The sequence below is a fragment of the Lactuca virosa genome, chromosome 6, assembly GCF_052849685.1.
Source record: "Lactuca virosa cultivar CGN04683 chromosome 6, Lactuca_virosa_CGN04683_v6, whole genome shotgun sequence".
NCBI classification, from domain to species: domain Eukaryota; kingdom Viridiplantae; phylum Streptophyta; class Magnoliopsida; order Asterales; family Asteraceae; genus Lactuca; species Lactuca virosa.
Window position 1 is genome coordinate 243,445,740 of NC_136431.1, and position 16,056 is coordinate 243,461,795.

General features: G+C 36.4%; 1 protein-coding gene across 1 annotated transcript; it reads left to right on the top strand.

The window, feature by feature from the left end:
* The first annotated feature begins 7,162 nt into the window (after positions 1-7,162).
* LOC145118806 (protein PHOSPHATE-INDUCED 1-like) lies at positions 7,163-8,291 on the top strand. The gene has a single exon (XM_079054469.1). The coding sequence runs from the start codon at positions 7,174-7,176 to the stop codon at positions 8,134-8,136; it is 963 nt and encodes a 320-aa protein (XP_078910595.1). The 5' UTR covers positions 7,163-7,173; the 3' UTR covers positions 8,137-8,291.
* Positions 8,292-16,056: the final 7,765 nt, after the last annotated feature.

Here is a 16,056-nt window from a genome sequence, read left to right on the forward strand (position 1 = left end):
AGTGGTGGTAGTGGATTGGGAAAAAATAAGAGTTGGGATTGGAGTTGAAGAAATAGGAATAGACGAAACTGGTGGTAAAGTTGTTGTTTGAGATGTGGTAGATGGGGGAATAGGAGGAACCGAAACTGGAACTGTCTGTTTCGGTGATGGAGGTGGGGTTGGGAGTTTGTTATGAGGAGATTCGGTTGGAGTAGGAGATCTGGGAGGAGTGTTACCTCTCGGTGAGTCGTGATGACCTTCTTCTTCTTCCTTATCCTCATCGTGTTCAGAACATGGAGGAGTAGGACTCTTGGATCTTTTCGCCATTTTTTGATCTTCTTCGGTTTAGAAGAATCTCCTTGCTCAGACTTTCGTTTCTTGGACTTCGCAGTCTTAGACTTAGCATCATCTGTTGGCTCTTTCTTTGTAGTAGTCCGTTTCCCTCGGTTACTCGGCTTGTCCAGAGCATCTAGGGCACCCTGCTGTTCAGCAGAAAGGACTCTCGGTTCCTGGGGAGGAATCTTTCAATATTCAGCGAAGAGCTTGCTCGCGGTTGTAACACACCTGTACATTGTCTCTGGGATAGAGCCAATGTGAAGGAACTTCTTTGGATCAGAAATTATAATCTTCTTGGTGTGAAAGGTGGCAATAGACGCAACCATGGCATCCTTCATTATCGGAATTTCCAACTGATTAATCGCCCGTCGTGTAATAAGGGTCCAGAATCGTGCACATGAAATTTCAGAATGCCTCGTGGACGTGTTGAGGCTTTGAACCACTTGAGACCAGATAATACTCCCGTAATCAAGATTGAGACCATTGTAAAGACCGTAGAGAAGGGCAGAAAACCCTTGCTGGTGCCATCAGATCCAGCACTTCGCTCTGCCAAACTCTTGATAAGAAGAGTAAGCAATCCATTCCATGGAGACGGTAGGCACGACTTCTTAACCTTTGCTATCGTGGTAAGCACGTCGGTGTAACCCATCTCATATAACATTGAGAAAAGTTGATTTGTGGTGATGAAGTCAGGGGAAATTACAGATGAATCCACAGCCAGGTGCAAAAGGGAACAAAATCTCCCTTTTGACATAGAAGCTTTATGAGAGTGGATTTGGAAATACATGCGTTCCTTGTTCTTGTCATAAGAAGCAGTAGAGTAAACCTACGATAAAAGGGACATCGAAACAGCTTCCACCTGGGTTAGGGCTATAACCAATGGTGAATATTTCAAACATTCAACCACGTGTAGCATATAAGCGTCGTATAGAAACGAATTGAGTTCAATAATCAAGTTCTGATTAGGCTTGATCGAAAGAAATGTAGACGAAGCAGTTTGATCGTGAATTGATGAAGAAGTCGCCATTGTTGATCGTAGGAAGAAGATGAACAGTTTGAACTTCCTTTGTAAGTGAGAGAATTTGGTGCTGGTAAAAGACAAACAAACGTAGAAAACCTTTATATACCGTTGCCAGGAGAGAGAAAAATCATCATGATAATGACGCGGTCACTAAAACGTCGCCTGAAAAAGCGCGATGTGACAGGTTGGTTACTCCCAGGTATACGTCAGCACGCGTGGGTAGCTCGACCGTTCAAATTGACGCGCCCAAATCCTTATCCTCAATCATCGTTTGAAATTCAGTTTCGCTCCAAGATGTAGAATTGCCCCTGTTTCGCCAAAAAAAATAAACACAAATCGAACCAACAGCAACCAGAATGTTGGAAAATTAAAATTTTCGTGCAATAGAGTGACAAAAGATAAAGAAATAAAGCAAATGTGTATTGGATGTGAGTGATGTCTTTTAGAAGACATAAAGCAGGGGATTCCGGGCAAGAATCACTTCCTTCAAAGTCGAGAGAGACTTGAAGTGCTTGTGTAGGTTCCCGTGAAATAACGATCAAATGTTTGTAGAGAAACATTGAAAGGCTTCTTTTTAAGTCATAGGCTTAAGGTGGCTTATCTTCAACCGAACGTCGACTCTTAACATAAGACCGAACATTGGAAGAAGTACTTGTGAGACCGATGTGGTCTGTTGAACAAGTAGGTAGGATATATTTTATAGTGACTAAAGAAGATATAGAAATCTCAAAAACAAAAAGAAACTGGATCTTTATGGGAAGAAAAAGCCTTGGTGTTAGACAAATTCATAAAAGATCACTCAAAAATAAAAATGAGATTTCATTAGGTAACCAGTAAGATCTTGAATATTAAAATTCACCGTCAATTCGTTGTTGGTGTTGGATTGTGGGTTTCACTCAATACGTGGTATACGTATCTAAGATCATGAACACAGATTTTGTGCAACCATAAACCTCAGTGGTAAAGACTGAGAGTCTCAAGGGTTACAGTGATGAACCGAAAGTTGATGGAGAAAGTAAGGAGGGTGGCTAAAGAACCGAAAGTACCTTCTGCTATATAGACGTGACAAAGCAGAAAAACTCTTAACTCACATGAGAAGAGTAAGGTAGCTCTAGACTGAGTTGATTTTAAGAGCCTGATTGGGAAGAAACGATAGGTGGAGATCGAATCATTAAGGCCCTGCTTGAAGTCGTAGAGGCATTGGTCAACATGCAGCAGCATGCTTCTAGGGACCCTTAACTAGTTCTTATTGATCACACAGTCTCCTGCTCTGATACCAATTGTTAGAACAAAGTTCTATTAGGATCGTTAGATTCTATGCAAGCAAACAGTTAAGAATGTAATCAAGAACACAAGAATGGCTTTGAATATGTCGTATGATTAATACTTCAACACCTCAGAAGAGCTCGATTAAGAACTTCGATTGTAGAGGCGTTTAGGGTTACAAAACAATGAACGTAGTAATCAACATCGTCTAATGCATACATGCATGCATATTTATAGTATAACCCTATCAGATAAACACGGATGGACAGGCCCAATCCGGATACAAAACAAAAAGCCCAAGACGCAACACAATTAGACTCAACATCTCAGCATAATTATGGCTCGCATCCACCTGAATATCCTCCAGCGGTACCACCATCGACTCGTCGGCTATGCACTTCCTCAACTGAGATACGTGGAAGGTATCATGAATCTGGCTCAACTCCGCAGGTAGCTCCAATCGATATGCTACTCTGCCTACCCTCGCAGTCACCCTGAACGGACCGATGTACCGGGGCCCCAACTTTCCCCTCTTCCTGAATCGGATCACTCCTTTCCAAGGAGATACCTTTAGGAGTACGAAATCTCCCACCTGGAACTCAATCTTGGATCGTCGCCTATCCGCATAACTCTTCTGGCGACTCTGAGCAGTCAATAACCTCTGTCTAACCTGCTGTATCTGCTCTGTCTCTGTGCTACCCATCACACGCTGCCCTACCTCTCCCCAGCAAATGGGAGTCCGACACCTCCTCCCATACAACAACTCGAAGGGAGGCATACATGCTCGAATGGTGGCTGTTGTTATAGGAAAACCCAGCCAATGGTAGGTATGTGTCCCAGCTCCCTCCGAAGTCCAACACATATGCTCGAAGCATGTCCTCGAGCGTCTGAATCGTTCGCTCACTCTGTCCGTCCGTCCGTGGGTGGTATGCGGTGCTGAAATGCAGCCTCGTACCCAACTCCTCATGGAATTTCTTCCAGAACCTGGAAGTGAAACGTACATCTCGATCCGACACAATCGAGATCGGCACCCCATGCCACGATACCACCTCCCTCACATACAACTCTGCCATCCTCTCGGCAGAAGAGCTCTCACTGATAGCATGAAAATGCGCGCTCTTCGTCAGCCGGTCAACGATCACCCAAATTGCATCGACACCCCGAGCGGTCCTCGGCAATTTAGTGATAAAATCCATAGAAATATGTTCCCACTTCCATTGGGGAACCTCAAGTGGCTGCAACTTGCCATGCGGACGCTGGTGCTCGGCCTTAACCCTAAGACAGGTCAAGCACCTCTCAACAAACCATGCTACATCCCTCTTCATACAGGGCCACCAATAGTCCCTCTTCAGGTCCAAATACATCTTAGTGGCCCCGGGATGGATCGAGAACCTCGATCGGTGCGCCTCCTCCATCAAAGTGGCGCGTGTCCCGCCTGCATACGGCACCCAAATCCGTCCCTGATAGGTCATCAGCCCACGACTATCGGTAACAAACTCAGGTACCTGTCCAATCACCCGCTCTCTCTTGCGGTTCTCCGGTCTCGCGGCCTCTGCCTGGGCCTCCCGAATGGTATCTGTCACACCCCAAAACCGGAACGGCGGAAACGTTCGGGGGTGGAGGACATCATGTTCAGTATCACAACAATGCAAAGTAGTAAACAAGCAACAACATCATCCATTGCATTAATAATATAATTGCATACAAGTGTGTTCTGTCAAGTTATATAGACACCAAAAATATACATCAAAATAAAAGATGAGTCTTGAACGAGCTCCATCTTCTCAAAACCTGGCACCGGTACCTGTCTACTGGTGACCTGAGAATACAAGTTATTTTGAAAGAGTTTATCAGCTTTAAAGCTGGTGAGTTCATAAGTATATTAGTGTCTGTATTTGTATGAAAGTGTTTGTAAGTCTGTAATGTATAAGTTTTGTAAAAGTTTGTAATTGTTTGAACTCTCCTAGAAAACCCTATGTTTCCTACTAAAAGTAGCCTTCTACCAAGGCATCTAGTATCTGTGTGTGTGTCTCTTGTAAGAGTGTGTATTTTCCCAAATCTGACTATCATTAACCAAAAATATAGTTTTTACATTATTGTTTATTGTGTGAATATCACTAAGTAAATGTAAAGGGAAAATGAAATAGTACTGTAGTGTTGTATTAAGTAACTACTGCTGTACTAATTACTTTAAACCAATTGTTATTTAAAGTACCATGTGATCGGCCTGTATGCTGCTACTGACTCTATAATGTGGATGATCTTTTTGTATGTCTTCAGTGGCGGAGCTATCCTACATGGGACATGTCTATAATGTGGATGATCTTTTTGTATGTCTTCAGTGGCGGAGCTATCCTACATGGGACAGTGGGGTACTAGAACATTGCAAAAAAATGTTTTATATATATAAAAAAATTATTTGTAAACATGTTCTATGTTATTGTATCCCAACTAAAGAAGTACCATGTTTTTTAATGTCCGAAATAAGATAACTACATAAAATATATTTTAACAATGGTTGTACCCTGTATCAAAGTTTATGACTCCGCCATTGCATGTCTCTCAAAAGTCGTCGTAATATTTCGAGAAACAAATATCCAATAGGGTAAATTACACCATTCGTCCCTCCCGCATGTGCAAAAACGCACGTTTAGTTTTTATTTTCAAAAATTAACTCAAACCGTCATTGAATTTGTTTTTTCTTGCACTATTAGTCCCTATGGACATGAAATGACTATTTTACCCTTAATAATTTTTATTTTTCATTTTCTTTCATTTATTTATCAGTTTTAAATTAAAAAAAAAGAAAATAAAACAGATATCCCCAACCCCCCTTCCATTTCCCATCTTAATATTTTCCACAGATTACCCAACACCACCTATCATCGCTAGCACCTCTGACACCACCACCTATCACCGCCATGTCCTCCTCCAACCAAATCATAATCTGAAAACCTTTCACCCGACTTCTTCCTTGATCTGAAACCTTAGGCGGAAATCGATTTGAACATATGTGAAGAAGGAGATCAATCTAAACATATGTCGACAACTTCTTCCTCGATCTGAACCTTGCACCCGTCTTCTTTATCAATCACCCTGTATGCTTTCCGTTCAATCAGACTTATGGTTTCTATGATTTCCTTACATGGTGCATCCAAAAATCCAGATGTAAAAGAGATCCAAAAAATCAATCTAGGTTAAAATGTGATAATCATCGATCGTGAAATTTCCCAGACATCGATTGTTTTCTAATAAACAATCACAATTATAAAAAAGATAAAAAAAAGAGACCAACATTCAAATTCGACTATATCTGAAAGGCACTTGGTACTGATTTGAACGGATCTAAAACGAGCTTCAACCCATCTGTAACCCTGTATAACCATGGCGTCGGAGATAGTGTCCGCTTCCGCCTCCGATTATAACGCCTTTGCCTCTGATTCAAATAGAGAATAAAGAAAGAGTGTGACAGTTTACATTGGGAACAAAGAAGAGAGAAAGAGATCGACTATTCTTCATATCTTTCTCGCGATGGCTTCCCCCCATCACAAAATCAGATCGAGAGGAAGTAACCTTGCTCCTATGGTGTCTGATTTAGGTTCCAGATTCATGGTAGCTTTTGAGGTGCATATCGACTTCATGGGTATCTTGAAGCTTGCCAGAAGCATATGATTTTGCTGGCGGTTTCTACAATATTGAAAGAAAAGAGAAAGGGGAGATGTAGAGGGTGGGTGAGAGTGAGCCCATTTTTTTTAAATGATAAATAGTATTAGATTAATTGAAAAAAATACACAGGGGCATTATGGTCATTTTAAATATGATATGGACTAAACCTGCAACAAAATCGTCTTTTAGGGATGAAACATACAACTTTAAACCAAATGAGGGACCGTCTGAGTTAATTTTTGAAAATAAGGACTAAACTTGTATTTCGGCACCTGCACGAGGGACGATTCGTGTAATTTATCCTAACTAATAATAAAAAAATTTGTTCTAAAAACAAAGTATATTCAAGATATATCTCATCATATTTGTGTTTTTCAGTTCTTCTTTCTTTACATCTCTACTACACATTCAAACATGAAACTCAAACCAAACTAGATGTAAACGTGTCGAACATCCTATTTCGGTGGAAGCTATAATTTGGAACAGAGAAAGAAGGAACCATGCAATGAGGGAGTGCTCGGTATACTACACTTGTCATTGTTACCTTGAGCCAGGTGGACAACCTCACCCCAACCTCGTGCCACATGAGCTCTGTGGGGTCCAGTTACTGCCACTATTTTATCCTACTCCCCTCTTTATTCTGCTTAATCTGTGAACCCTACTTCACTTTTTTATCTAACATGTCGGCATTATTGATTATTTTCCCTCTAAATTACTATTTTGTTGAGAAGAAGTTTTAAAAGTATTTAGTGCTAGTGCCACCACCGCCCCCATGGCCATGGCCCTACGCGGTGTTAAAAAAGTTAAAAAGAAGCAGCGTATTGGAGACGATTACACTTACACTCTATAAATATCACCACCATTTTCACCTTTCGATCAACTCACTTCACACAATCAAATCCTTCATGAAAATGGCTACCACCACCTTTCCCCTACACCTTCTCTTCGTGATCTTATTCTCCATTCTCCATGCTTCTTTCGCAACCAGAAAACTCACTGAGTTACTTCCCGATTCCTCCGACTTAATGAAATACCACAACGGTCCTCTCCTCTCCGGCAACATCTCCGTCAACCTTATATGGTACGGAAACTTCAACCCCACCCAGAAATCCATCATCTCCGATTTCATCACCTCCCTCTCCGTCTCTACCTCCGCCACATCTCCCAAACCCTCCGTCGCCACATGGTGGAAAACCACCGAGAACTACCACACCAAATCAAACAACCCCACCACATTATCTCTTTCACTCGCTAAACAAACATCCGACCCAACGTATTCCATCGGAAAGTCATTAACAAACGACCAACTCGTTAAACTCGCTTCCAACCATGCATCGGAAAACACCGTCAACATTGTCTTGACGGCGGAGGACGTAACAGTTACCGGTTTTTGCTCCAGCAGATGCGGCACCCTCAAGTCAAGTTACAAAGTTAATGGCCATGATAATAAAGGAAAGAAATACAGATTTGTATACATTTGGGTTGGCAACTCGGTGACTCAGTGTCCGGGTCAATGCGCGTGGCCGTTTCACCAACCGATTTACGGACCACAGGGTGCACCACTGGTGGCACCCAACAACGATGTGGGTGTAGACGGAATGGTGATTAACTTGGCTAGCTTATTGGCTGCTACAGCTACTAATCCTTTTGGAAATGGGTATTATCAGGGGGATGCGAGTGCACCATTAGAAGCTGCATCCGCGTGTCAAGGAGTATATGGGAAAGGGGCGTATCCAGGGTACCCTGGGGATTTGTTGGTGGATGGTACTACGGGTGCTAGTTTTAATGCGTATGGTACAAACGGAAGGAAGTATTTGGTTCCTTCTTTGTTTGACCCGTTGACTTCTACATGTTCGACTTTCGTTTAAGGTCATCTCTAATGCCAAGATTAATCCTCAAACTATTATGTAAATTTAAAATATATTGTTTAGATCCAGTAGGTCTCTATGTAGATTTGTTTGGTTCATTTTTTTTTATATATTTTTATAAAATTAATATATTATAAGAATAATCATCAAAATAACTATTTTTCATAAATAGATATAATGAAATATCATAATTTTGACGAGATACAAAAGTGATCACCTAAAATGAAATATCATAATTTTGACAAGATACAAAAGTGATCACCTATATAGTAAAAACAAAGCCCATTGGGTGTAGTTTACCTCTTGTAGGCCCATGACCCAAAACACATGGTTTGAATTACTTTGAAACAGACTAATAGAGCCTCACGGATCTGTTCTTAACTACTAAGTGACATGTATTTGGAGGGATAAAAAGGCCAAAAAACAACTCTGTCATATTGCCATCGAAAGAAGAAGTGGCCTGAAACTCAAAGAAGGAAGACTAGCTAACAAGATCTCTTATATCCAAGAAAACAATTCCCGTAAAAGTATGTTTGACTAGGATATTGAAAGATAACAATATCCAAGAAAGGGTATACTCCTTGATTTGATGACAACCATGATAATACGAGAATTGTTATCTTTCAAAAAGCATCTATTTGTTGCTATATCTTTGAAGATTTGTATGTTTGCGGAAATATATAAGAAAAAACCAATACATTCATTTCAAGTTTTAATATGTAGATATTCATTTCAATAAATAATATGTTTTTATGAGTTATTTGTAATATGTACGTATTCATTTCCACCAAATTAAGGTTTTTGTTATAAATTTGGTCCGTATTACATAATATATTACCAGAGAACACACTAGTTACATATAGTCAACATATATTATTGAAATCAATCAACTCGTAAATCTATTGAATAACAAAATTAAGTTACATACAAACCACATATTTCCAAAATATACACCACTTTTTCCTAAAAAACACTCGATAAATATTTAGCTTTTTAAGTTGTTATTAAACCATCAGATAAATAAACGTCTATGGATGTTTGGAACGAATATGCTCCAAATAAAAATTGTTTGGATGAAGATTGCATACGAACATATAGATAAGATCTAAACCCTAAAAGGCTTTGGGCCTAAACCCTAAAGCTCTCTAAAAGGCTTTCGGCGACAAATGGTTGTTGTGGTCAGTAGAGTTTAACCTAAAACTCTGATACCATGTTATAATACAGATTGCTTTGATATTATTGCTTGATGCTCAAATGAAGATTACATACAAATATATATACAAATATATAGATAAACTCTAAACCATAAAAGGTTTTTGGGGCCTAAACCCTAAAGCCCCTTAACACCATTATGAACATCTTTAGATCAAAACATCGGAAAGTGGTGCACCATTTAATCAATAAATAATTAAGAGCTTTCGACAACTGTCCTCCAACACCAGGATGGTTGAAGGATGCTACCAACATCCCGTCCTCAACTTCAACTCTAGGTGGTTGGTGGTAGCAAAGAGCGACGCCATATTTGTTTCCTTTTAAGAGAACTCCGAGTAGCAAACAAGTGTACATAAACACTTCAAGACCATCTTCATTCCTTTTGGTTTGGTGACAAATTGAACATGAATAACCATATAAGTTTTATGAACACAACAGCAATAAAAAAACATCATAATTTTTTATGAAGAAAAGCGATATACTCCCTATGGGTTTCAACTTTGTTCCTTAGTTCCTATGATTTTCGAACTTGTTACGTGTTTGAGCTTTGAACTTGTTAATGGTCACAATAATTAATTTATGGGTCACATAATGTCCAAAATAGGTAATATATGTTTCTTTAATACATATATTAAAGTCGATACAAGGAAAAAGTACTTAACAAAAGTTACAACTTGATATGTGTTTAAGTTTCAAATTTATTTATTTAACGAGTTTTGAGCTTGGAAAGTAATTACTTTTCTTATATAATTACAAAAACTTGATAGATACGAGTTGTCAGCCCCTTTTTCTATAATCTATGCTTGTTAGCTAAAACAAATACTCGTATGTTTGGATCTACTATTGCTCGTACCGGGTGGGTTGGACAGTATAATGGTCGTAATGAGTCGCCAACTATTATTCTCGAAGTTGTAAAATATATATTACGACACTACAAAAAAAGGGTATCAAAGACTGACATAATCATTCCTTGATGGTCAATAATCAGTCTCTAATGGGAATCATTGACTGATTTAGTTAGTCCCAAGCTAGTCCCCGAAGCCTAGTCCTAGATAGTGAATTTTTTATGTATCCGGAACTGAAAATCAATCTCTAATACGTCAAAGTATCTGAGACATAAGATCAGTCTTTAATACTATCTCATTCAGTCTTTAATGTGTTTTCTTCGAATCCCCGAATTTATGTCATATTAGTCCCTAATACTATCTTTTCGGGGACTAAATATCAATCCTTCATATTATATCATTCGGTCTCTAACACTTTTCATTTAAATCCCTATTTTAAGTCCTATCAGTCACTGATAATATCTTTCAAAGACTGAATATTAGTCTTTGATAATATCATGTTCAGTCTCGAATCTCTTTACTTCGGGGCCCACTTAAATCATATTAGTCTTATATAAAATGTGATTCGGTCCCTAACCTGCTTTTTCAATAACTGGGTATCAGTTTCAGATACATAGTCATTTAGTATCAACTATGTTTCTTTTGGGACTGATTAATATGTACTAATAAAACATCATTCAATCACTAATATTTGTTTAGTAGTAATAATTAATTGCAAATGCTACAACTTAAGACTAAGTTTTAGTCCCAAACTAGTATATATACCGACTAAAATATACAATGTATTTTTTTGTTAATACACAAAATGAACTGATATTAAATAATATTAAATAAATGAATTGTAATCTAGACATCATATCCAAACTTAAAAGAATAAAAAAAATCTAAGCAACGAGTTAATAAATAAACAATATGTGAAAAAAGTTTTAAATTTTAGCGAAAAGGTCATGACTATTACTCGAAAAGGTCATGACTATTACTCTTGCTCTGATAAATATGTTATGTCATTGTGCATAGAAACTCAATCTTTAACGGATATCTATTGTTGATGTAATTCGATCACGAGGTTGATTATCTAAAATATATGAAGCCTTTTTATTATTATTAGGGCTTTTCCTCCATGATTGATTTACACAACAAACATTATACATCATAACATGCATAATTTGCAATTAGGGTTGTAAACGAACTGAACGTTCAACGAACTGTTCGTGAACCGTTCGACGGGAAGTTCGTTTATGTTCGTTTATTTAATATAAGAACGAACATGAACACAAATTTTCGTTCGTTTAGTTAAACAAACTAACATGAACAATGACCTCGTTCGTTCAATTATGTGCATGAACGTTCGTTTATGTCGTTCGTTTACATTCGTTTATGTTCGTTTATATAAGTTCATTTTATGTTCATATATGCTTAATTGTGTTTGACTATTTTACTATATTATATGTTCATTTATGTTCATATAGAATTTAATTATGTTTGTTTATCTTTGTTCATTTATGTTCGTATGTTTATGTTCGTTTAGCATGTCCACGAACATAAACGAACGAACATGAACAATGTAATCTGTTAAATGAACGAACATGAACAAGAAAACTCGTTCATTTATCCGTTCGTGTTCGTTTATTTGTTCGGCTAACTTAAACGAACAAACATGAACAAGTCCCCGTTCGTGTTCGTTCGGTTCGTTTACAACCCTATTTGCAAATATCATAAATAAACAAATAAAGTATATAGTATTTTTTTTATAACTTTCGAGTGATATAGTTTGTAATATGACTGTTATACATTAAAATAAAGGTTAAATGTCCATTTATACAATGTTTTACCTTTGAAAATTGCAACCAGATTTCACATTTTTTACCAATATATGAAATATAGTTTTTTTATAATGTCATTCCATTTTAGGGCCCAAACATACAATTTTTACGAGTTAACTATTTAACCCGGTTGAAACATATGTATTTTATTCATCTCACAACCAAACACGCCATGCATTTCTTCCAAATTGCTAGTATTTAATTCCAATTTTTGTTAACAATACTAACAACTTGATTTACATTGTATATACTGGAAATATGATAACATGAAATTTGCTAGAGTAAAAAACTAAAATAGGTGGCAAGAAAAGTAGGAAAAAATAGGTGACCATTGTACGATGATGACGACTATGAGGTACTAAAAATAACTTAATCACACAATGCATTAAACAATGCCACATATATGTATTTATCAATTTAAAGAAATATATACCTGTTGTGGTCAGGTTGCTAAAAACTTTGGTTCCCCTGCCTTTAAAAAACAAGAAAAAAGGAATGTTCCATAAATTGAAACCAAGCCCATATCAAGTTTCCATTATAGTAATTCAACACTAGGTTTCACATCGAGTACACAAAAAGAGAGCTCACCTCTCGAGATAAATGGGATAGATGTTTTGGGAGTATTGTTGAGGTGTAATTGGAAGATAGAAGTCTTTAACAATTGCAACTAGTGTCATACCCGTCCGGTGGACAGGTTGACAAATATATAAACAATATATTGATTTATCTTATTTTTATAACATATTACTTTAATTTCTTTCTATATTAGTTATATACATGACAAATCTACCCAATTATCTTTCTATCTTTTGAAATAACATCTATAATTATGTTTCATACACAAGATAAAATAAAGAACACAGTCAATTAAGACTAAAAAGTTAAAATATTATTCAATGACCACCGACCACAAGGATAAACCTAGTAAGATCCTTTGGACAAACCTAGTAAAATCCTTTGGCGAATGAGCAATAAAGATGGAAAAGTGAAGGAAGATTACTTGAATATGGTGACATTGATTTAGCATATATGCTCTCACACAAATAGAGTGAACTTGACTCTTCAAGCTCAACCATTGATGAGAACTTGGTTCGTTTTTACTGACAGGTTTCTATTAATACCTTCAATCTCTCATTTTCTAGTTTTTATCTTTTTAATATCTACTAATCTACCTATATGAATATAGGATTAATGTTATAAATGGATACAAATATATTTGTTTTATACAAATCATCATTTTTTTTAAAGTACAACCAGAAGGGTATTTTTTGAATAAAAAAGTTCCGGTACATATTTTGATGTTATTTTTTCAAAACAATGGTGATTTGTGAAATGTATTTTATTTTGTTTGTCTAATTATATATATTTAACATTCATTTTTAAATCTTCATTTTTAAAAAAATTTTGTTTTATTTTTTTATTTAACCATTGTACTTTGAAAGTACAATGGTTTAATAAGAGAAAAACATAATTTTTTTTTGAAAATATGAATTAAAAAAGAAAGTATAATGTTATATTCGAAAGTACAATGCTTAAATAAGAAAATAACATAATTTTTTTTTGAAAATAATAATTAAAAATTAAAGTATAATGTTATATTTGAAACTACAATGCTTAAATAAGAAAAATAACATAATTTTTATTAAAAATAAGTACAATGCTATTACTTTCAAAGACAAATTACCATTTTGCCCCCAACCCTATTTATACATTTATTTAAAATATGACAATTGTCGAATGACCGTTATACCCCCCTCCCCCATTGTGATTTGTGAAATGTACTCTATTTTGTTTGTCCCGTTGTTTACCTGATGCCCCCTTCCCCTCATTTTGCCCTGTTATACCCTTATTTTAATTGTATTTTGTGAACAAAATTTTCCAGTTGTTGACCTTATGATGGTACATTGTTCAAAAAACACATTAATTACTCGTTTATGATAATAACCCGTAAGAGAATGTAATATAAATAATTTGGTAATGAGACTTGAATTTTGGGGTAATCACCTCTATTAGTGAACCCTGCTGCTTGTTCATTGTGTACATTAAGGGAAGTAATCACTAAGTTTTCCTCTCATCATTAGGACCATCAAACACTTCAGTCTCGGCTGCCATAGCTTTGGTTTCTTCTTCGGTGTACGCAACAACCACAAGGTCTCTATAAGAGTTGAGTAACATTGAGTGGCATGAAGCACAAACTTGTTGGTAAACCTGATGACCTACGGGGATCTTGCTTAAAAGAAATTAAATTAAAATCTCAAAAGTGAAAACAATTTTTAATGAGTGAAAATAATAATATATGTACTTACAAAGGATGGTCATAAGAACTAAGAATGCCTTGAGGAGGTCACGGGTAGCTATGACACTCTATCTCGTGCTCTGCCTCATAAGATGCATAATTTACTATTGCAAAGCTTAAAAATCCAAAAATTCCTGCACATAAGAGGGTGAAAACTCTTAATGCACCAGATCTGGATCCATCTTAACCTTGCTCAGAAACAATGTATATTGTTATCATAATGTATTAGAATTTAGGATAAATTAATCATTGATGATCATCATACTAATTTGCATACATATGTGGTATAATTGCATTTCCATCATATGCTTCATCTTTTTCTTATGATGGGTTATGTATACGCTTAGAAGTTCACTTCTGTGACAAAAACAATCAAACACTTGGGGTGATCAAAAAGAGTAATGAGTTATAATTAAACTAATTGAAGTATCAAAATCCAAAATATAGCAATTGCAACACACAAATGCACCTGTGAATCACCACAAGCAGTTGTATCCCACATCTCTTTAACTGTTGCATCATCCCCATCCCACCCCCTCCTTTTACTATTTACCTTAACTTTTGACCCATATTTATCGCTTGATCTCACCCTCTACTTGACAACTTGGAACCCTTGTTTGAACCATCCACATTGAGCCCCTGTTTGAATCATCTCTATCAAATCCAACTCAACCACAGATTCATGTTGGAACGTGACAATCATGTAGAACATCATACGAATATTAGAATAGATTATTTCACTTGAATAATAATAAGCTAATTACTCAAACTAATAAAATTAAATTGATGCATATGTAAATTTGCTAGTGCCACACTCAAAAAGAGCAAGACAAAGGCTCCAGATATTAACCAGATATGAATAACTTTCATTTAAGTTCCCACAAATGCACCACATCAAAAAAAAGGATCTAAGAATATACATCTTTCTCTTTTTATAACATACCTAGTGATCCCCATCCATGTAGTTTAGAGCCAGGAGTGTAAAAAGCTCCATAAAATTCTGAAATACCTTTGCAACCCATTGTAGTCCTAGAGACACCATTAAGCTTTAGCACCACAAGTTTATCTAACACTATTGGTTTGAGCAACATCTGCACCGATTAACACAATTATTTCACAGAAAATACATTGATGCTTGATCAAGAAAGCACTCTTAATACTTGGCATAAAATGGTTCCAAGTTCTACCAGATAGTAATGTGCATAGAGTAGAACCAATTACCAATCAAAGATTAAACATGAATATGAATTATTCTTTATAAGCATCAAGAACTTCTTTTTTCTCTTATTAATCAAAGTATAATTACCATCAGAAGTCGCCATTGGCTTTCATCTTCCTGCTCTTTACTCAATTTACTTGACCCTTTAACGATCCTCTTGTAGCTATCCCCTGGCTACCTATGTTCTTTGAAGTAATCTAAATGCCGCTTTCCAAAACAGATAACCCAACTTCAGTTATGTGCCAACTGCAATTTTAATCAAATAATATACAGCTCACTTTCAAACTTCATAGGAAGTAAATGAATATGAATTTTCATCAAACATGTGGTGGACAGTGAGATTACGTATGCCCCAAAACCTGCAAGTAAGGTCTTAATGTAAATGGAAATAAATTTTGATTTTGATAATCTTCTACATCATGATATGATTAGCCTTGTAAATTATAATCTAAAAACACATTTTTAACTATTGATTTCATTTTTTTTTATTTTCCAAAAAAAAAAATACTAAATAAAAAGAACGAC

Coding starts and splice junctions, on each gene's coding strand:
- LOC145118806 (XM_079054469.1), top strand. CDS start 7,174: ATGAAAATGGCTACCACCACCTTTCCCCTACACCTTCTCTTCGTGATC.